The following is a 24,806-nucleotide window of genomic DNA, read 5'->3' on the forward strand; positions in this document are numbered from 1 at the left end:
AAAAAAAAAAAAAATGTGGAACCATTTAAAACTGGTAAGGGCTGGTTGAATAGATTTAAAATATAGGGAGAAGCCGCAAGTGCAGATCAAGGAGCCGAAACTTTCAAAAAAGAACTTGTTAAAATTATTGAAGAGGGGTATTATGTGTTATACTTCTCAACAAGTTTATGACATAGATGAAGCAGGACTTTTGTGGAAACGAATGCCTAAAAGAAGTTTCATATTGAAAGAAGAAAAACGTGCCAGGTTTCAAAGCGGCAAAGGATTGGGTGACTTTATTGTTGGGTGGTAATGCTGCGGGGGATTTAAAATTAATACCCCTTTTAGTTTATTTAGAAGAGGGCCAAAGTTCAACCCAAAATCGACACATTTTTCATGATTAAATTCATCAATTAAATTAAATCAATTAAAATCAATTTAGATCAATTAAATTCATGATTTTAATTGGAATTTTAAGTTTAATTTTGATATGTAAGTAGTTACCACATAATTATATATGTACGTAATGCAGAATATTTTATATGTACAAATATTTGAATATTAAATATTTTGACCGACATTTGTGCATCTTTTCACTACCGTTTATTATTGATTAGGAAATATCCTATGGCACCGACCGCAACTTACAAATACATATTTTACTTTATGGGAAAGTGGTGCTCGCTTAGTGCAGATTCCCTTAGCGATCTGTTTTTTCGGAACGAATTATCAGCGTAAAGCAGGGGGTCACCTGTATTGAGACATTCTGATTTGCTCACCCACTCTGTTTCCCTGTATAGCTGTTTTGTATACTCATCACAGTCATTCGGCCTATAACACACTCAAATTTCTACTCTCAAATTTGTTTTCCCAATTTGTTGCTTATATCACACCAAACTGACTCAACATTGCACTCATCACCCAAGTCAACTAGATGCATTGCCTTGTATTTAAATTCTTCTTAACTAAGAGCATAACTCCTCCACCTCGTCTGTCCTTCCTGTATCCTCATATTCAAATTTATCATCACTTATGTCTGAGTTACACTCTGTCTCCACTATTCCTGCATGTCTGCATTAGTGTACATGCACATGTTCTTACCATTAGTTACTCTAACACAGCCCTTATATGGCTAGCATATGAGTTTTGTTTGTTGGGGTTGCTGACTTCACTAGTGGTTCACTCAGTGGAGCATCTTGGTTTAAATCTGCATTGTCTGTCTTATTGAAGAAATGCATTCAGATAAGTGGATATTCAGCCTGATCAGCAACAGCCTTTCTAATATCTTTCCCAGGACTGGCAGCAAGCAATAGATCAGTATGATTTCAGGTCTCTTGGGGGTTTCGCTTGATTTTTTAATATTATCCTTATGTTTGCCTCTTTCCATGTGGTAGAGAAAATTTCCTTTTGAAGGCAATTGTTAAATAATGGGAGACATTATGGATAACTTTTGTCCACTTTTTTCACCATTTCTATTTAAATTAAGTTGTTGCCTGGACATTTGTTTTTGGTTTTGTTCATTGTTGTGGATAGTTCCTCTGGAGCAAAAGGCATTTCAGTCTCCATTTTGATAGTTGTTTTCATTGCATCTGTTTGACTGTTCTTCCATATAGGAATTGTCATTTATTGGAAACAGTACATCCAGAATATTGATGACTGTTTCCTCCTAGGTATTAGTAGTCTGTCCTACCTCAGTGTTTGTGGTAGTAACCACATCACCTTGTGGTAGTTTGTTGGTAACAATTCAATAAACTGCACTCCATGGGCCAGTGATACCAACACACTGTTGCCAGGAATCCTTTTCTGCCTTATTAGGCATGTATATTCATTTCTCAAGGTTTGGTAGGATTCTCTTTTAGCATTTTCCTCAGCTGGTGGCCAATTTGTTCAGGATCTTTGGAAGTGCTTTCTTGCCAGAAGTATCCAGCTTTGGGAATTACCAGGAAACTATATTTCGTCTAAGTTGTTTTTTCTTCATAGAGGCATCTGCTGATCTGATGATACTGTTTGTAACAGTATCATCGGAGAAGCAGATGATACTGATGATACTGTTTGTAAGTCACCTAACCTGTTCATTTGGATGGACATGGTTGTTCTCTTCTAGGAATATCTCTGATAGGAGGGAACCCAGGGTTTCTTGATATTTTTGCCAGATTGCTCTTTTCATATTGTAGCAAACAATGTCATATTGGACAGGGAGGGTTTGCTCAAGCTGGCACATCAGTTGAAAGACTATAACATGGTGGTTGGATGTGGTCCAGGTCTCCTACGTGTAATGGTTTATAAATTTGTGTGCTATGGCTTGTGTTGCCATAGTAATTTCAATCATACTTTAATGCAGCATACTGCTGTATGTGGCAGATCGTGTGGCTGGTTTAGGACTTTGTAGTGATGTTGTAGCTATGAAGTCCTCCAGTTCTTGCCCATTGAAAGTTCCTGGTCTATCTGAAGTGTGGCTATGCCACAGGGGAGATCTACAGGTTTGAATCCATTGATATTAGTATTTTGCTGCCAGGAAATTGGGTTAGAGCTGTTGCAAAGTACTGGATAGAGGGGTGATACTTTGATTTGGTCTGCAGTACATTGATATAACATGACGTGAAGAAGAGAAGTAATCTGTGCATAGGGTATAGACTGCTAGTGGAGTGCCTGTGGTATTTACTCTGGTTACAATGATGTTTCTATTTCTGACTACTGTGGCAGCCCATGTAATATCAGTGGTGGCTTCAACAATTATGTAGTTTCTGGGGTATCTCTGAACACTGCCATGGGGGTAGTGCTCCTGGATACATACTATGTCTATTTGATCAACAACTGTGCATGCACGCTGGACATTCAACTGTAAGAACTTCAAAGTCTTTCCATTAATAGGATTATGGAGAATATCTATAATCTATTTTCTGTTTAAGCTGGTTTACTGTGGTTTGTTGATCATTTGCTGGTTTACATTTAACCAGCAAACGATCAACAACATTTACTAGTAAAATGTAGCTTGGGCAGTTTGGGTATCTCACTGAGTGATTATAGGACAGCCCAGCAGATTTGCAATTGGTGCGACTGGCCTCTTGTGTTTTTCTGCAATCCTTGTACTCTTGGTCCCCGACAGTGCAGTGTCCTCAAGTGGTCTCTTTTTGGGAACAAGTGTGTGAGTTATGCCCAAACCTCAGACACTTATAGCACTTAGGTAAAATTAAATGTTCCCTACAGCTGTGGCTACCCCATCCTATATAAATTCTTTGCTGCTTGGAGATGATTTGCCATGCTTGTGGTGAAAGTTCAACAATCCAGTTGCAAGAGTGTGTTGACTTAGATTTTGTGTTGTATTTCAGTATGAGTTCACTGTTCATTTCATCCTTTGTCATGTATTCATATATATTCCAGAAAGTTCTTAACTTATATTTCTGTGAGGATGTCATTTCTACATTTACTTTTATCCAGGTCAAAAATAATAATGTTTGGGTCTCTGGTTTTGGGCCCTGTCACCTTTAAGACCTATCTCAGCAACCAGGGGACTGTCTGATTTTCTCAGCCTCAGCCTTTGTCGCCATTTGGATTGAAATGTTGATCTGTCAGGTTTTTCTTAAACCCTGTATTTTTACATTCTTAAGTTGCTCCTTGAGATATTTTGTGCAGGCTTGCTTAACAGCTTTGCTCCTACCAAACTGTGGGTCTTATAATAAAAACATTGTCTTCCTTTTCTTTCCTTGGTGTTGGGTCGTTTCTTGATTTTGGTGATGATCTGGTTAGTTTTTAGGATCAGTCTATTTGTCTGTGTGCCATTTCTGTTCCCACGTTTGGTTCTTAAAATTTGGTTCTCATTGTGCAGATTGGTGGCTGTACACTCCAGCACCACTCAGCACTCAACTGTCTTTTTCCTGATAGTAGCAGTGATACAGATAGGACAGCTGATAAGGGGGAGTAGGGGAGTGTTATGCAATTAGTTAAGAAGCACATAAAATCCAAGGTAGTGCGTCCAGTTGATTTGGGTGGCCTGTGCAATGTTGAGTCAGTTTGTTGTGAAATAACCAGTGGGAAAGCAAAAATTAGAATAGGAGTTGTATAGGCCTAATGATTCTGATGAGTACAACGAATAACTTTATAGAGAAATAGAGTGGGACAGTAAATCAAAATGTCTTCTAATGGGGGATTTTAATGTTTCAGATATTGACTGAAACTTGTAGATTGGTCACTCGCACACTATCATGACTTTTATGGATTTATTGGGTGACTATTTTCTACAACAACAACATGTTAGACAGGCAACAAAAGAGAGTAATTAGCATTAGAAGGTGTATGATGCAAGAAAGCAAGCTTATGCAGCAAAAAAAAAAAAAAAAAGTGGACATGAACTGAACATGATTCAAATACCAACTCCCTCTACTCATAATACTGATGAAATAAAGGTTTATAAAAATATTACACCACGAATCTTTCTTCATATAAATTAACTGAGCACCAAGTTGCGCTTTTGGAAAAATGTTTAAATTATAATCTACCCCCCACGCACTCTACCAAAGAAACAGCTAGTAGTAGACCTTGAATTTAGTCTTAGAGACATCCCCCAAAAAGATGTTTTAATCCAACAAGTTAATCAGATCATAAACAGTCCTAGAAATGAAGAGAATAGAAATGAAGTTATTGCTTTACGGGAATTAAGGGAAAATAGGGATATTGTAATTCAAAGCTGATAAGGGGGATACTGTAGTCATTTTAAATAAAACGGATTATAATAAAAAAATTACAGGTAATTAAATCAGATAGTGCCACATACCAAGAGGTAGACTCTTCCGTGTTTGATAACGAGGCTAATCATAACAACAAATTACTTACTTCATATTGTAAAAGGGATTACATTTCAATGGCACAACTAAAGCAACAAAAAGCTAGAACAAATAATGTACCTATTCTCTTTGGACAAGTAAAACTACACAAACTCGGACACCCTATTCGCCCTATAGTATCATACAAAAATTCGGCTTTTTCTGCCTTGGTGACGCATTTATATTGGATTATAAAACCTTTTCAGCAGGTATTAAAATATAGTATAAAGAATTATGATATCTTATATACAACTTTAAAAGACTGCAAGATTGGGGGAGGAGTTAAATTATTTTCCCTTGATGTAGTTTCATTATACACTAATGTTAATGTAATATATGCACTGGATGTAGTTTGGGATTTATTAAATGATAATGGTATTCGCATTAACAGTACGAAGTTGCCCAAAAAAGAGATATTTGAGCTAATTAAGTTACTGGTTGGGGCTAATTATATTTTATTTGAAAGTAAGATTTATAGACAGATTTTTGGTTTGCCTATGGGTTTAAGCTTGGCCGGCCTAATATCGGAGTTGTATTTAGATAGATTAGAAAATATACATTTAACACAGATTTTACTAAAAATCACATTTTATGGAAGATACCTCGACGACATTCTCATTATAACGGATAATGACACTACAAATGAAGTTTTGCAAACTTTTAATAATATGCACATTAAGTTAAATTTTACTCTGGAAATAGAACAAGAAAAAACAGTCCACAAATTTTTATGGACTTTTAAAATTTTTAAAACACTTAAGAGGGAGGGTGAAAAAGTTAATTTTGCCCTCCCTCCTTAATATCGTAAGCCCATGAATACAGGGATGTTCCTACATTATAGTAGCTATCACCCATACTCATATAAAAGGTCAATCATCTAAACTAGTTCTTAAATGCATTCAAATACTCTTCTACATCTTGCCCTACAGATAGAAATAGAAGAACTGACGAATAGGTTCCTAAATAGAGGATATCCGATTATCTCTGTCAATAGCATTAAATTAGAAGCCAAAGATAAAATAATCAATAACAAACATAATGACAGGATTAATAAAAAATATTTTATTTCAGTGCTGTATGTTGAACACTGGTATAGACAAATTATCAACCTTTTTAGAGGTACAGAAATGAATAGTAGCAAAACCGGCCTGTAAATTATATACTAAACTCAAAAATCACATGGTGCTATCAACTTCCGGATAAACACATGACCTCGTCTACCACATTTCTTGTAAGGATTGCGATTTGTCTTACACTGGATCTACCAGATGTATTTTAAACTCGAGGGGTAAGCAACCAACATGAAGCATCAGTTCTGGCATCACGTGCGAACGCATTGGAACTAGCATTCCGTTCGATAAATGAAAACTACACATTCTTGTTTAATGAAGCCAAAATTTTAAATATTCAACATAATTATACTAAGTTATTGATTACCGAGACTTTAGAAATGAAAATACAAAAAAACTCTAATGTTCGTCGTCCATTTCTCATATCTGATTTGTGGGCATTCGAACGCATGCATACCAAAGACTAATCTCCTATTTATAAGATTCTGAACATACACCTGTTTTGTTAGTTTCATTCCACTCTGTGAACATGACACTAGTCAAAGTTTATCCGCTTAAGGGAGGAATTCTTTAATTTCGTTGTTTTATCGCATTTTAATAGTATTTTATTCATATTCCAGTGAGGAATTTTTAATTGCATTGCTTTATCGTACTTTTATCTTATTTTAATAGTATTTTATTTGTATTCCAAATTTGCATTTAAGACAAAATGTCTTCCTTCACTAGAGGTTGCATGGAGGGGGGGGGTTAATATTTCTGGGATCGGGGTAGGGTTCACTGCTGTGATCCTAGGGTGTTGGGCTGTCTGTGTGTCAATAGTGAGGAACATATTGAGTTTTAAATTATGTAATTTTGTTTTAAGTATCGTTTCGTAATTTATTTGTATAAGGAGATTTGGGAAAGAAGAAATCCTACAGACTGAATGAAAGGTAACTCCTTGTTTATTTCTAAAATATTAATAGAACATAGGATGAATTGAGCATATGTAAGCTCTCATTTATGTATTAAAAGAATAAGGGAGGTTTACCTCAATATGATACATAGAACACTTTCGTATAACACTCTCCAGAAATTAAAATGATAAAATATTAATGCAAAATAATTAAAATAAATTTAAAACAATTAGAACATCAATTGAACACAATTAAAAAATAATTAAAAATTAATTACAAAAAAGTTTAACGTAAATATGAAAAACGATTTTCCTTCCTGAAGCTGACAGTGCTTTTCAGCCATATGTAGCGATCACAGGAATGAAAATTACCAAGTATGTGTGAACATGCATCTTAAATAGAGATTATTAGTCTTCCTGTGTGCACGTAAAAAGACCATGAATCGGAGTTTAGATATGGCCGGCAAACGTTAACAGAATTCTCATGTAATTTAATTTCGATGGTTTCTGAAATTAATAGTTTTGTATAATTTTGTTGGACACTTAAGTATTTTGGCCTCATTGAATAAAAATGTATGTCATTCATTAACGGCACGAAAGGCTAATTCTGACACTACTGAATGAGAAGCATGAACTGAGGACACGTGCTGTTTAATGCAAAAATTCAGAGGAAACTGCATGGAACCTTGGTAAGACGAGTCTCAATCACCACAAGAAATGTTGTATACCAGGTCATTTATTTGTGTTGTGAAAGAGGAAAGAACTGAGAGATTATTCAGTTTAGCGTGTAATTTCCATATTGGTCTGGTTACAATCTTAAATTCAGTATCTTTAAAGAATCTGTTTGTGCCACTGTTCAATGTATGGGACAGAAATCAAATATTTTTTGATGCTGCTATTGTTGGTTGGTGTAGTTTTTTTGTCTCCTATCCTTAGCTTGTACCCTATTTAGGTTTATAGTTGCAAGGGGGTAACCCCTGTTTAAGAATCTTCTGGTTAATATGTGTGTGTTTCTGAGTCTAAAGCAGATTCAATCATTGAATATTTATAGGCATTAAGTTGATTAAAGATAATAGACCTTTTGTAGGTGAATGGGCGAGAGCTATTATAATGCAGAAGCATACTGGTGTTTTGGTTTACTTTAGATGTTAAATTGGATTTTATTCGAGTCCCGAGTAAGCATGAAATTTAGAAAATTTAATGACTTAGTATCCGTATTTTCACTTTCCAATGTAAATTTGAGTCTAGAATGAATATTATTAAATGAATGTAAAATGTCTTGGATATTGCTACTATCAGTAATAACGAGAATATCGTCTAAATACCTCTCATAGTATGTGATACGGGGTAGAAAAGGCACAATTGTATATATTCAAAATGGAGAGAAATATATAACGAAATTATATATGAATATATAATTTCGTTATAAGAATATATAAATTTGTATATAATTTCGTTATATACGATTGTAACGTTTGCATTCGTGTATAACTTCATTATATATGAATGTAAGTTGATACACATTAGATATTCTTTTTGTTATAAACTAATGTAAATGTTGAATACACATTAGATATTTTTTGGGATATGTTAAATAATAATGCTATATCGATTAATTATACAAAGCTTCATATTAAAGAAATTTTTCACTTAATTAAACTTTTAGTTGAGAAAAAGTATGCAAACAAATTTTTGGTTTGCCAATGGGATTAAGTCTAAGTGGTTTAATATCAGAGGTCTGTATCTCAACGATTGAGTGTATACATTTGATGGCCCTTTCTACCCCGTATCACACACTATTGGAGGTATTTAGACGATGTTCTTGTTATTACTGATAGTAGCACTATCCATGACATTTTACATCGGAAAGGGAAAATACAGATACTAAGTCATTAAATTTTCTAAATTTCACTCTCACCCAGGACTCAAATAAAATCCAATTTAACATCTATCGTAAACCAACAAACACTAGTATAATTCTGCATTATAACAGCTATCACCTGTTCACCTACAAAAGGTGTATTATCTTTATAATCAATTTCTTAATGCCTATAAATATTCAGTAATGAAATTTGCTTTAGACTCAGAAAATACACATATTAACCAGCATATTCTTAAACAGGGGTTACCCCCTGTGACTATAAACTGGTTAGGGTACAAGCTAAGGATAGGAATCAAAAAAACTACACCAACCAACAATAGTAGCATCAAAAAATATTTTATTTCTGTTCCATACGTTAAACAATGGCACAAACAACTTAATAGATTCTTTAAAGATACAGAATTTAAGATTGTGGCCAGACCAATACAGAAATTACATGCTATACTGAACAATCACTCAGTATTATCGTCTTTTGCAACACAAATAAATGACCTACTATACAACATTTCTTGTGGTGATTGTGACTTGTCTTACCAAAGTTTCACATGGTTTCCTCTGAATTTTCGTGTTAAACAGCATGCGTCCTCAGTTCGTGCTTCTCGTTCAGCAGTGTCAGAATTAGCCTTTCATACCCGTTAATGAAAGATATACATTTTTATTAAACGAGGCCAAAATACTTAGTGTTCAATGAAATTATACAAATCTATTAACGTTTGTTAGAGATATCTAATCTCTGATTTGTGGTCTTTTATGCACACGTGGGAAGACTAATAATCCCTATTTAAGATACATGCTCACACATACGCGGTAATTTTCATTCCTGTGATCACAACATATGGTCGAAAAGTGTCAGCTTCAGGAAGGAAAATAGTTTTCAATATTTATTTTTTGTAATTATTTTGCGTTAACCTTTCATTCGTTTTAATTTATGGAGAGTGTTATATGGAAGTATTCTACTTATCATATTGAGGTAAACTTCTTTTATTCTTTAAAAAAAAAAAAATATATATATATATATATATATATATACATACAGAAAGACCCCTGTATCCGTGGGGAATATGTTTCAAGACTGTGGATGGCTGAAACCGCGGATATAAGCAAACACCTGCTGGCCCCCTAATAACCTAATTTCCTTGTACATACTTACATATAATAAGGTTTAATTGGTAAATTAAACACATAGTAAGACATTACTAACATTAAGTACTGTAATAATAAAGTACAGCAGACTCTCGATTTACCAGGAAGTGGATTAACCGGGACACTTCAAGACTCCAAATAAAAAAAAAAATAATAAAAAAATTCAACCAGAAATCATAAAATTCAAGTAATAACTAGAAAATATCTGTATTTTTTACAGATATATAAACAAGATATTTTGCAAGTCGTGAATAAGCGACAAGAACCGACGTTATAAGTCATCATTGGGAGATTAATTATCTTGCAACCCCCGCTGTCTTCACACCTACCACTCAAAACAAAAAAAGGGGGGGGGGGAGACCAAATTTTTAGTTTGATTTAGTACGTCACGCCGATTGTTGTTCTGTCGCACTGCAAAAGGACAAATTTTGTTTCATTATTTATGTCAGGGATGTTGGATTTTTTTTTTTTCTTTTCTTTTCTTTTTTTTTTTTTTTTTTTTTTGTTTAGAAATTGCAAAAATGATGGGAAAACGCAAGAGTTGTGCTTTCAAATTAAACAAAAACTTGAAATTATTCAAAAGTTTGAAAAAGGTGCATCCATTAAATCTCTAAAGAACCATTATAATATTGGTGACCAAACCATACGCGACATTACATCATAAAAAATAAAAGGAAGCATCGTATTGGATGTGCAAGTAGTATGTGTTAAGTTTTTTTCATTTTTTTTCCGTGGTTAACCGTAGGTAACTGAATCAGCAGATACTGAATCAGCGGATATGGGGCACAACTGTTTATATCTGCAGCCATTGTCAATCCACTGCAACCTGGAGGCCCCCTCAACAATTCATGTTGAGGGAGCCTCCATAATCTGCCACACTTATACATGCCAGTTGGCAGATCAACTGTATTTTACAGTTAGGAGATTGAACCCTGATCTAGTCAAAATGCATGTGCTGTGCACTCCTGCTCCCGACCACTCAGCTATGGTGGCCTTAACTTTATATATATATATGTGTGTGTTTGCATTAATATATTGAATAAAGTGTGTGTGTGTGTGCGTGCGCTATATATATATATATATATATATATATATAAATCAACATAGATGAATAACAAGTGCCTCAAAATGGGATGGAAATTTTATTTTTTCCCTGCTGTCCTTATGACCTGGAGAAATTACGATAAAACGTGGAGTCTGAACATGGGGTAAAACCTGGAGAGGTGGCAACTCTAATACAGACTATGCCCACCTGTTATTGTGTATCTGATAATTATAATTTGATTTACTTTTAAAATTGAAATGTATTGCTTTGTACAGCTTGAATTTTTTTAATTGTTTTTTATACTTCTATCTGTCAAGCGTCTTTCTGTAGAATTTCTGTAGGTGGGTCAAGGTCATTCAATAACTATTCCATGACACATACAAGGTACAAATGTTATATGCGCATACAATGACAGATGCAAGCTACAACAAACTGTGTGTTGCTTATGTAATCAGTTGGTAGGACAAATTGTGAGTGAAAGATATACAGAATGAGAGAGAGGGCAGCTAATGTAGTAGAGGCATGTGATGCAAGAAAGCAAGCTTATGTAGCATCAGCATAAAAAAAAAAAAAAAAAAAAAAAATCCTATTTCACACATTCATTCCCTCTAAATGTTTGTCCAGTTCTCCTTGAATTTATTCAAGCTATCAACTTCTGCAACGATAGATGGAAGTTTGTTCCAGCAATCAGCTACCCGCTGGCTAAAGGTAAATTTCGTTCATCTCTTCTGTAACTGTCTTTCTTCATTTTAAATTTATTGCCGCTCAGGTTTGTAATCTGAGCAGGATGAAGAATCCCATCAGAATTGAGCCTACTCAACCCATTCAAGGCCTTATACACCTCAGTCAGATCACCTCGCAGGCGCCTAGTCTCCAGACGCTGAAATTTGCAGGATTTTAAGCTTTCTTGGTAAGACTGCCTTTTCGTTCACCTCACCAGTCTCGTTACCCTTCTCTGTACTCCTTAAGCAACTCTACATCCTTCCTAAAATGAGGCCTTCAGACCTGTATGCAGTACTCAAGGCATAGCCTGACCATTGCCTTATAAAAGGGGATAATCATCTCCTTTTCCCCACTAGCAAAATTCCTGTATATCACTGACAATACCCCATGACCTGCTCTTGCTGCAATAATTATGCAGTCAGATAAGTTACTAAAACTTATCTGACTGCATAATTATTCCCAGATCTTTTTCCTTTTCTACCACTTTAGTGGTGTGGTACCACCCAATTGATACATTTCTATGGGGTTACTTCTACGAATATGCAGTACTTTGCATTTGTCAATGTTAAACTTCAATTGCCACTTCTCATCCCATCTGCCCAAATTTTATAGATCCTGTTACAGTAGCACACTGCCATTACTGTCATTAACAACTCTGCCAACCTTTCTATCATCTCCAAACTTTGACCCTAAGTCTGATATACCTTCATCTCATTGATAAATGTACAAAACAACAGTGGGCCCAACACCGAACCCTGTGGGACTCTACTAATAACATTAGTCCATGAAGAGCAGCGTCCATTGATTACCACTCTGTCTTCTCCCACTAAACCACTCTTTTATCCATTGTAACAACTTACTATTAATACCATACTGCTCCAATTTGTATAGTAGTCTTCCACATAGCAGACCAGGCTAGCTGGTTGGGTAAAGTGCCTGCCTGGCAACCCAAAGGTCATGGGTTTGAATCCCACCTTGAGCTTATATCAGAGTAGAAAATGCAAAAACCTTGGGAGGTGTAATATGGCCACAGAAGCCAATGCGCCAAAAACTAACAAAAAAAAAAAAAAAAAAAAAGTCTTCCAGGCAAAACATTGTCAAAAGTTTTCCTGAAAGCCAAGTGTATGATATCAAAATTATTTTTTGCATCCAGTTCCTTTGTAACCACATCATAGTATCCAATCAAATTTGTTAGACAAGACTTTAGTTAACAAAACTATGCTGTGTCTGAATTATTACTAATAAATGATGATGATAGGTGTTTAGCCAGTAAAATAATATCTTTAATACAAATAGATACTGAATATCTTTAATTACAAAAGATACTGTAACTTTCGAGACAAATCGTGCCTCTTCTTCAACAGAAAATTGAAACTTTAGACAAATTATTCTAATGGACATAGTTGTGCATGCAGTGAGACGTGCGAGGGCACGAGGTAGGTCATTCATTAAACTGGTGTTTATTGTTGCTGCATGGACATGCATAGTTTTTCTCCAGCGTTTGTCTAAACCTAAAACGGTTGTCTCTAAGATGGGGTGTAGTTTCATGCCTTTGCAGTGGTTCATGGCTCTTGAATCACACAATATATTGACACTGCATTGGTTGCCATAGTCACTCGCAGAGACTGGGGTGTAGACAGACGGGTGCTACGTCTTTTCTATAAAACCATCTTCACCCCAATAGTCACGTATGCATCTGGCACATGGTATCAAAAAGCCACAACTGTTGTCAATAAACGAATCATTGACTCGATTCACCGATCAATCCTTCTGACCATTACTCGAGCTTGCAGCACAGTGAGCACGCATGCCCTGCAAGTCCTTGCTGTTGTCCTTCCACTGGACTTAGAGATCATTCGATGGGGCCTCATGCACCAGCTAGACAAGGGTATCCCACAGACATGTTTGGGATTCACCACCGACATCATCAATAGCAAGACTATGGAAAAGAAAAAACTGCATGCTCACCTGCTGCAGGTGTGGCAGGGTAGATGGGCCACCTCGCAAAAAGGCGAAATCACCAGAAAGTTTCTGCCCAACATTGGCCGGGTTTTTCCGAACTTCCCAACCTGGTTTTCCCCGGGCCTATAAGTAACATATCTACTGACAGGACACTGAACTCTGAATGCAAAGCTATCCCTACTCGGAATACAGGAAGATCCCACCTGCACCTGCAGGGGGCTGGAGAGCTGGCAGCACCACATACACAATTGCCAGCTCTATGACAACCTCTGCAGTGCATTCATCACCAAAATACAGTATCTACCATATGGCCAGGAGCACCACATCTTGGACACCAGGGAAGAATAGCAGGCTTTCACCAGGGAAGAATATCAGGCTTTCTCCAGCTATGCACTGGCCCTGTTCACAAGACAGAGAGCTCTTATCGCAGCCAACTGCAACCAACCACTGACACAATAAGGAAATGAACAAACCTCAAAGGAAATCGTCCCGTGGAAGACGCCTGGAACCCAATGGCCTCCGATAATCAAGGCACTAAACCCTGAAGTGGATCTAAAGTCGAATCAATGAGAAATGACTCTATAAACAACATTGATGCAAACACCACATGGATGGGAAATGAAACAAGAAAGACCCCCCCCACAAACGCTGACAAGCAAACCCGGGCCTTTTTGACGGTAAAGACTGCAGAACAGACGGGGACCACCCCATGAACGATCATGCTTCGGTCCGATTGCTCCTGGGAATGGACTAGGACCACCACCAGCACCGCTGCCAAATGCTATATGGCGAGCTGAATGGAGTACCCTTACCCTATTCACCTTATATTCCCTATCCCCGGCAGGAGGGAGAGAAGACATGCTCTGTTTCTTTCCTCACCTGCCAACCCATCTCTTCACCTGGTGAGGCATGGGCCTGCCTCACTGGCCACCTGGGGTCGCCTTCTCTATCGTCCCCATGCTTCTGCCTTTCACCCCCCCCAGTCTTCAGCCTCTTCCCCCACTCTACCTGTATACCTTATCCATGGCAGGGGGAGATAACTCTTCTTCGTCTCCCCCACCCACCATCCAAACTTCCCTCTGGTGTGGCATGGGCATGCCATACTGCCTCGCAGGGGTCATCTCCTCTATCGACCCCTTACTTTTACCCCCCCAGTCTTCAGCCCCCCCTCCCACTTTTAGTTTTCATCTAACGTATAGCCCACACATCTAAATTTAATACCAACAAAATTCTGCCCGACCTATTAGGCCTTTTAACACATCTCTCTAGCGTTCAACCCCAACTAGCGATTTGCTAACAGCAATCTTATTAATCATACCTTATATAATATATTGAGTGACTCTAACCAGAGGTGGTGGCAAAAGTGTCAGGAGTGGTCAATTATTTCATAGTCCTGCTTGAAATTGAGGTCGTGGTGGGTGGACCAGAAGTGTTCCGCGATTACGGACTGGTCTGTCTCAGCAAGGCAGATTGCTCTGTCGTGTTCTGCAAGGTGGTCTTGAAGACGTCTCGAAGTCTCTCCTATGTAACAGCTGTCACAGTCTTTGCAGGCTATGCAGTATATTACACTGCTGCATAAGATAGGGGTGACCGGGATCTTTACATTGGAAACTAGAGAACGTGAGTTTCTACCAGGCAACTGCATGCATTTCATGTGGTATTCTCTGAGGATTTTTAAGATCCGGCCCGACATGCCTGGATAGTAGGGAATGTAGGCAGTAGGTACATTGTCCTCAGTTGATGGTGGTCTCGGGTGGACTGTGAGTTCCTGTGTGTACAATAAGCACTTGTCTAATATATGTGTTGGGTAGCCACAATTGATCAAGTCTGTCCTCACTCTAGAAATCTCGTTGTGCCTAGCTTCATCTGTGCTGGAATGGCTCCAAGCCCTGGAGAATAGTGCGGGCAGTGCTGTTGAGATGACTAGGAGCATGGCCGGATATGTAGTTTGTGAACTGTCCACACCACATAGGGTTACGGTATACTGAGGTTTCTAGATGTGGGCCCACGCATTTTACTAGGACGTCCAGGAATGGGAGAGATACTTCTAACTCTAGAGTGAACTGGATGAACACAGACAGGGAATTGAGATATTCTAGCAATATTGTTTCGGAGCCACGTGGGATGACGGTGAAGATATCATCAACGTATCTGCACCATGTTGTAATAGATACTGGTGGGTTCAGGAATATCTGTTCTTCTAATTCTTCCATGGTGATGTTGGCCACTACGGAACTAACAGTGGCACCCATGGCAGTGCCATGTACCTGCTGGTATATGGAATCTTCAAAGGTAATGATGCTGCTTGACAAGTGCAGGTTGAGGGCGGTACAGATGTCGTTGGTAGACAGTGATGTTCTGTTTGGAAGGTTTGAGTCATTTTCAAGGAGCCTCTTGGTGCAGTGTACATCCTGTTGGACAGGGATTGATGTAAATAACGACACTACATCAAATGATGACATAACAGCATTGTCAGAAATTGAGAGCTTTTTAATAAGGCGAATGAATTCGCTGCTGTTAGTAAAAGTGTGGGTAGTATTTCGTACAAGAGGTGTGAGGAGTCTTGCAATATATTTGGATAGTTCATATGTAGGTGCATTGCAGCAGGACACTATGGACCGGAGAGGAGCACCTGGCTTATGGATTTTTGGTAACCCATAAAACTGGTAGTTGGCAGCCTGTGGCATGAAGAAGCCGTCGAGTCGGAGCAGAAATTTTCTTTGCTTTAAACCATGCATAGACAAGTTTATTGGCGCATGACTCCAGACATCCTAAGACTTTAATTGGCGGATCTGTCACAGGTTCATATATGCTGGAGTCTTGCAGGAGGACCAGGGCTTTCTCTCAGTAGGCTGATCGGTCTAATACGACAGTGCGACGTCCCTTGTCAGCAGGAAGTATGACGATGGTGCTGTCCTTTCTTATAGAGGAAAGAGCGGCATCCTGACGGTGATTAAGGTTTGGGCAGGTGGGCCACGTGCTTCGGAGGATGGAGGCAGTTTTGAAATGGATTTCATTAGCAGTTTCTTCAGGAAGGTTGGTAATGCTTGCTTCTACTGCCATAGCGAGTTGTGTGATCGGTGGCTTTGATGGCACGACGGTGACGTCATACTGGCGGTCAAGATGTTGAGTTGTTCGATGGTTATTTATTTGCTGCTTAGATTTAGACAAAGGAAGCCGTACTAGTTGAACGGGTGTTCGTTCTTGAGAAGTGGACCTCTCTGTCTAAATTGACAAATTTCCGTTGTTGTCGTGAACAATAAGTATCAGAGATATGGTTAGCTTGGCGACAGATGGTATGAACAAGGTTAGTAAATATTATAGGTGAGATCCTACCTTGTAGTTCCCATAAGAGTCTGAATTTATTGTAGTCAGCTCTCTTGATTTTGTAGTGGAGATGGGTTATCCACAATTTCAAGGTTTGTAGGCCGAAGTTTAAACAAGCATGGTCCATGCGAGTGCTGTTAAATGGGACTTTATAGTGGAATCCTTTAGGGATGATGCGGTTGGTTTTGCACCTATGCGCAAAGTGCAAATATTGTCTGTTGCGGGCTATTGAATTGAAGGACTTCTGCAATTGAACGCAATCACTGTAAACGTTTTGGCCATAAAGACGTATGAGGATAAATGGGCTTGCTGTACTGGAATCCATAGGATGATAAATGATGTTAGGTGTTTAGCCAGTAAAATAATATCTTTAATACAAATAGATACTGTAGCTATCTATTAAGGCGCCAGGTGGGAAGGAGCAGCAGTGCATAGCACACGCTTCTTGATTAAACCGGGGTTCGAGCCCGTCACCACCAAATACGGAGGATGCGGAAAGGTCAGGGAATGACCACCGTATATCCCCGGAGCAATATGGTCTTAGTTGCTAATGCTCCTAACAAAACAAACAACATAAGCTATCTATTAAGAAAGCTACAGTATCTATTTGTAATTAAAGATATTCAGTATCTATTGGTATTAAAGATATTATTTTACTGGCTAAACACCTATCATCATTTATCGTCCTATGGATTCCAGTACAACAGGCCCATTTATCCTCATGAATTATTACTACAGTCTTGTCTAGATGATCCTGCAATGCCTATTTAACCAGTGACGCCATTATTTTCCCCGCAATAGAAGTTGAACAAGTGGTTTTCAACCGCGTCACCCTAGGGTGCTGTAACACCATTCGAGGGGTAATTGTGATTTAAATCACTTAAACTTATTATTTTTTTATTTATATATTTATTTCTGACAATGCTGTTATGACATCATTTGATGTAGTGTCGCTATTTACATCAATCCCTGTCCAACAGGCAAGTAAAGGGACATCCTTATTATTGTGTTCCATAAATCACATGACAGTATTTACATATGTCAACTGATTGTTGTATTTACAATTCCAAAATGAAAAAAATTACAAAATCCTCACATTATAAAAGATAACAGCTTCATTACACACAATATTACATTACAGTGAACCTTTTATGCTCCCTTGTCTAGATAGCATTCGACATAACACAAACACATGCCTCAGGACTTATGTATCGAAATAAGCTCGACAGTATTATATAACATATTTTTTTAATATTACATACACACACAGAATCAGATCTAACCGGCAGAAAATTGAGTAGGGGTGCCACAAAATAAAATAAATCACTTAAGGGTACCATTATTAAAAAAGGGTCGAAAACCACTGAACTAGTAGAATAAATAAAACCTTGATTTCTCGCTTCATGTGATAATGGAAAACCACGATTACTACTGGTTGGGGAAGAGAAGGGGGGGTTCCACCGAAATCGGAAAAGCTGCTTAAGGGTGCCGCGAATATAAAAAAGTTGGAAAACACTGAGTTAAACTAACTGGTCTCTAATACTTGTGTCAACCTTATATCCCCCTTACATTTGCACATCTCCAGTCCATGGGAACTTTCTCTGAATCTAAGGATGCTCTCATAATTATGGCTAAGGATTTGCTTACTCCTTTGCCACCTCCTTTAATATAACAGGATGGATTCCATCCACTCCAGGTGCCTTATGTTTAACTTCAGCAATTTCTCCTCTACTTTTCTCTCAGTTATTACAAAATTATTAAGCACCCAGTTACAGTTTGATAAACTTCTGGCATTTTCCTCATTTAACTCCTCATGTGTGAATGTAGATGCAAACTGCTTATTCAAATTGTTAGCTGTCTCAGCAGGATCATCAACAGTTGCAACATCAATATCAAGTAGACCAATCTGATTCATCCCCTTCCTTCTAGAGTTTATATAAGTAAAGAAATGCTTGCTGTTTTTCTTAGCATCCTTTGCCAAAAGATTTATTGTAATGTGCCTTCGCTTGCCTAACCTCCTTTGTGACTTGATTACAGACTAACTTATATCTGCCATAGGATTCTGTGTTGCCTAATAATTTATATGCATTCGATGCATTTTTTTTCTCTGCCATGAGTCTGATTAGTTCATCTGCATTCATTTAGGCCTAAACCTTGAACAGTATTTCTTAATTGGTATGAAAAGCCTAGTAGCTTCCATGATTAATTCCTTGAATGCTTCCCACTTAGAATTTGCTGTTGGTAACATCATCAGTTGATCCCAGTGTACAGAATTTAAAAACTGTCTGAACGGAAGCAAAAACCATTCCCTTTACCTTTGATGGTAGTAAATTCTTTAAATCCTACATCAGTACACTGTGATCACTGCCACACAGTGGTTCCTTTATCTGCAAATTTTCAACGTGAATAATCAGTAACTGCTGATAATGGCACCTCCGTAGCCAGGTGGGCAGGAGCTGCAGTGCGTTGCACATGCTTCTTGATTAGACCAGGGTTCAAGCCCATGACCACTAAATACGGAGAATGTGGAAAGGTCAGGGAATGACCACCGCATATCCCCAGAGCAATATGGCCTTAGTTGCTAATGCTCCTAAAAACCAAATAACAAACAAACTACTGATAATCAGATCAAGCATATTACTCCCTCTAGTTGCCTCTCGAACATATTGCTGTAGAAAACAATCATCCAATAAATTCACATAATTCTTGCTGGTTTGTGAATGACCAACCCACAATATCCAGTCAATATCTAGGAAGTTAAAATCCCCCATTATTAGACAAACTGATTTACTGGTCTACTCTATTTCTCTGTACAGTTGTTCATTGTGCTCATCAGAGTCATTAGGTCTATAACACACTCCTACTCTCATTTTTGTTTTCCCAGTGTTACATCACACCAAACTGACCGATCATTGCACTGTCCATCTATGTCAACTGGATGCACTTCCTTAGATTTTGTGTTTCTTAACTAACAACATAATCCCTCCTCCCTTCCTATCCTGTCAATCCTTTCTGTACACATTGTACTCCCCAAATTCCAATTCTGCACAGCTTATGTCGGTGTGACACCATGTCTCTGATATCCCAACAGTATCTGCCTTTGATGTCTTGACCAGCAATTCAAAGTCATCAAATTTATTTACTATACTCCTAGCATTGGTGTACATGCAAGTATACATGCACTTATTCTTAGTTACCCTAACACAGCCATTTTATTTATTTGTTCCGTGATGACTCTCACCAGTCACTGAAAACCCCAGCACCCCCTTGACCTCAAATTGAATAGAAGCAGTGCAAGAATTACTTTCACCTCTGCCTGCAGCTACTGTTAATCATTTAGTCTATGAATCCCCCCAAGCTAGCAGTTTTTCGACCCACCTATCACTGCCTCGATAGCATCAGTAAATATTTTTGCACCCCTTCTATTTAAATGTATCCCACCTCTGTAGAAGCAGGCTCTTCTGTTAACAAACACTGACAACGCTGAGAAAAAGTCTACCCCACGAGCCTTGCACAGTCTCTCCAGGGGCTAATTGATGGATAAGGCTCTCATAATGTACTCTCTCCTGTCCTGTCTGGGTAGAATTGCACACACTTTCAAATTTAACCCTAACTTGCGCCTTTTTTTTTCAACATTGACCTATACTTGTTTAGTAGGTCTGTAGATCTCATAGTACAAATGTAGATCTCATAGTGCCAACGTGTACAAAAATATCACCCTTTGTACCCTTAAAAGATATCTGCTTTATATCATCAACTTTTTCCCCTGGTAAACATACCTTGGTCCTAATGCATTTCCTGTTATTGTCGATAGTTGATCCTATAGTTATTGTCGGTTACTCCCTGACGACGAAGTAACCAACAATAACTATCTCCTGAGGGACCAGTGAATTTTGCCTAGGAGATTGCCACTGTGTAGCCTGGTGCACAAGCGGTAGTGGAGTAGAGTTGGGCAGCTGAGAGCTTGATGGGTCTCCTACTTTAATACCTTTTGAGGGCATCTACCTGACTCTTCAAACTCTCATAAGCACCCATCAGAACATTGAGTTGGCACCTAATTTCTTGACACTCTCTGTATCTAGCACACAAAGATATTCTCCTTGGCTAGATCATGTCCTATTCCAGAATGATCTACAAATATTTCACAATTGTGATTCGTTGGAGAGCCACCACCACCTCAGTTCTCCTCTGAGCCACAGCACTCCTGGTACTTTGTGCTCGTTGCTTTGCTGCTCTACTCTGGGGCATGATATCTGATTGAATACAATGAAAATTAATAAGATTAATCAATTATTAATTGATGAAATCTATTTAATAGATTTCTAAATGCAGTGATATGTACTACACAATCCAGTTTTATGTAGTAGTAGTAGTAGTAGTGGCATGTGAAGCAAGAAAACAAGTGTATGAGCTTATGCAGCATCAGCCAAAAAAAAAAAAAAAATCACACCATTCCCTCCAAATGCCTGTCCAGTTCCTCCTTAAATTTATTCAACCTATTAACTTCCACGACAGATGGAAGTTAGTTCCAGCTGTTAACCACCCGCTGGCTAAAGGCAAATTTCCGCACATCTATTCTACATCTGTCCTTTCTTAATTTGAATTTATGCCCCCTTAGGTTCGTAATCTGAACAAGTGGAAGGATCCCATCAAAATTCAGCGTGCTCAACCCATTCAAGGCCTACCTATTTACCACAATTAAAAATTTGAATTCCCTACTACTCACTCTATACTATAACGGCAGCAAGATTTTAATGAAAGAACGGTTTTACATATATTAAGTAGTAACCTACAAAATCTCTGTATAAATTAAAAATAACAAGCATAACTAGGTCTATAAAGCTGCTTTATAAAGTACAATATAATATGATAATCAAGTTAATGGATGACCTTTAACTGCCTATAGAAATTTTCACTGTAATTACAAATTATTAATACCAATTTTATCAATAATTCTGGAAAGCATCTGGATCCATTAATTAATTGTTATTTTTATTATTTTATTTTTTGTGGTTTTTTTAAAAAAAAAAAAAAAAAGAGGAAAGACTATATTATCCTTATAGCTTTAAGTTGGCAAATTCTGTATAAATGGAGACTATTAACAGTATAATGTTGTGGATAATATCGTAACTTGGAATGTATTTAATATGAAATGATATTTTAAATTTTAGCAAAAAAGCTTTGGATGAAATTTTGCTGAAATATGTTCATGCAGAGTGTATCTATTTAGAGACAGATCAACCAACCGACCGAATGATACTAATATGCATGTCACTGCTTATAAAATGAACTTTACAAACTACATTCTTTATCATAACTTCTTTCTTTAACTTAATGAATTGCCATTATTTTATAATGTAAGAAATATTTAAATATGTATCTTGTATGTAATAAATTAATTTTTTTCCTTTGTTTTCCAGCTTCGTGAGTGGCATACTAGAACATTAGACAGAGTTGCTCGAATGAAGACAAGCAGTGGTGGAAGTGCTGTTAATAATTTTAAACGAGTGGACACTGAAGTTTTTCCAGGGTTCAAACCAGCTATCGAAGCTTGCCTTTTAGACTGGAGTGATTATCCAATTCCTGGTGTAACATATACTGAAGGTGGCAGTAGGAAATGGTGTTTGCCTTATGCTCATGCACGGTCATTAGAACACATTAGTGGTTCAGATCACATAACTGTTCTTCAAGGGAATCTGAGTGGTAGGAGGGGCCGGTCTGTTGACATCAGTCAACCTTCTGAACATTGCTCAGCTGCAGAAAAAAAAACTACATTTACACACGTAGTCTCTAGTGGCCATCATCATTGTACTCATAGTTATCAAGAGCCAAAAAATGAGAGCAATCGTAGCTCTTTTAGCAGTGAAGGTTTTTGTGAGAATGATACTTTGGATCCAGCAGATGTACATTCTTCTCATGAATTTAAAGGAAATGGTTCTGGTTTTGATGAGGAAATGTTTGTAGTACATCCTTCAATAGTTAGTGGTCAACAGAGTGATGACAGCAAAGAAGAAGATGGAAAGCAAGATCTAGAAGAAAGGAATAAAGAAGAATCAGCTATTGAAGTGATAGAAGATTCAGCAAACACTTGTGAAGCTGAAAATATACAGTTATTAAGTTTAAAACAAGAAATGATTTCTCAAAAGTCTGTATCGCTTGAAATGATGGATGATGCTTCACCGTTAAACAAACAAGATTCGTGTTTTCAGTCTAGAAACAATAGGTACTTATTTTTTTCCTTTATTATAAACAATTAAAAAAAAATGATTATAATTATTACTGTTTTATCCATGTTAAATATCTGCACTTACATGTCATTTAGCTTTTAGTACCTCTGATTCTAGGTTACATGAATAAAAAATTACATTTTTTTTTATCGATAGTTTAATATCATATTCCATTTATTTACAGCTAATTGTGGCTGCATTTGCTGCTTGGTTGGTTTAATTTCCAGTTGACATTCTGTAGTGAGTACTGAAATGAGTACTTAATACGACTTTATATTATAATTCAATTCCATATAGAATTATTAATGATGAATTTGATGTGCTGATCACTGCATCAAAGGCAGATATTATTGGGATATTAGAGACATGGTGTCACACAGATATAAGCAGTGCAGAATTGGAATTTGGGGATTGCACAGAAAGGATAGACAGGATAGGAACAGAGGAGGGGTTACGCTGTTAGTTAAGAAACACATAAAATCTAAGGAAGTGCATCCAGTTTACTTGGGTGGACAGTGCAATGTTGAGTCAGTTTGGTGTGACGTAAACTAAAAGGTAAAATGAAAGTAGGAGTGTTTTATATGCCTAATGACTGATGAGTACAACAAACAATTCTGCAGAGAAATAGTGGGCCAGTAAATCAGAATGTTTTGTAATGGGGGGGGGTTAACTTTCCAGATATTGACTGGAACTTGTGGGTTGGTCACTAGCACACAAGCAAGACATTTGGGGATTTATGGGAGGATTGTTTTCTACAGCAAGGTGTTCGAGCAGAGGAGGTAATACCCTTGATCTGATTATCAGCAGCGATGACTCATGCATTAGAATTTGCAGATAAAGGAACCACTAGGTGACAGTAATCACAGTATACTGATGTGGGATTTACTTAAAGATGTAACTACCATCATAGATAAAGGGAAGAGTTTTTGTTTTCGTAAAGGTGACTACAGTAGTCTCAGGCAGTTTTTAAATTCTATACAATGGGATCAAATGATGATGTTAAAAACAGTGAATTTTAAATGGGAAGCCTTCAAGGAATTAATCTTGGAAGCTACTAGGCTTTTCATACCAACTAAGAAATACTGTTCAAGATTTAGGCTTAAATGGATGTCAGATGAAATAATGATGAACAAAGAAAAATGTGTGGGATGCATATAAATTAGCAGGTGACACAGAAGCCTGTAGCAGATATAAACTTGTCTGTAATCAAGTAACAAAGGGGGCTAGGCAAGCAAAGGCTGATTACGAGAAATCCTTGGCAAAGGATGCAAAGAAAATCAACAAAGATTTCTTTACTTATGTAAACATAGAAGGAAGGGGATGAATCAGATTGGTCCACTTGATATTTGTCGTTTGACTGTTCATGATCCTGCTCAGATAGCTGGCAAACTGAATAAGTATTTTGCACCTACGTTCACACTTGATGAATTGTGTAAGGAAGTGGAGGACAGAAGTTTACTAAACTATAACAGGGAGATAAATGATTTTGTAATAACAGAGGGCAAAGTGAAGAAGAAATGTCGAAGTTAAACATAAAAAAGGCTCCTGAGGCAGATGGAATCTATCCAGTTATATTGAAGGAGGCAGTAAGGGAAGTAAGCAAAACTTTAGCCATAATTATGAGAGCATCCTTAGATTCAGGGGAGGTCCCCATGGACTGGAGATGTGCAAATATATCCCCGACTCACAAAGGGGGTTCAAAGGGTGATGCAAATAATTATAGACCTGTTAGTTTA

At 37.5% G+C, this 24,806-nt stretch overlaps 1 protein-coding gene across 3 annotated transcripts in view; it reads left to right on the forward strand.

Moving 5' to 3' along the window:
• Nucleotides 1-24,806, forward strand: part of Dora (zinc finger SWIM domain-containing dorado) — a 729,579-nt gene that overhangs the window by 275,586 nt on the left and 429,187 nt on the right. For all 3 annotated transcript variants that reach the window (XM_090389614.1, XM_090389612.1, XM_090389613.1), the window contains exon 9: nt 22,264-23,066. In XM_090389614.1, coding sequence (XP_090245740.1) covers nt 22,264-23,066 — 803 coding nt within the window. The remainder of the gene's footprint in view (nt 1-22,263; nt 23,067-24,806) is intronic.

Source organism: Mastigoproctus giganteus, chromosome 2 (genome assembly GCF_048544385.1).
Source record: "Mastigoproctus giganteus isolate SK-2022 chromosome 2, ASM4854438v1, whole genome shotgun sequence".
In the NCBI taxonomy this organism is placed as follows: domain Eukaryota; kingdom Metazoa; phylum Arthropoda; class Arachnida; order Uropygi; family Thelyphonidae; genus Mastigoproctus; species Mastigoproctus giganteus.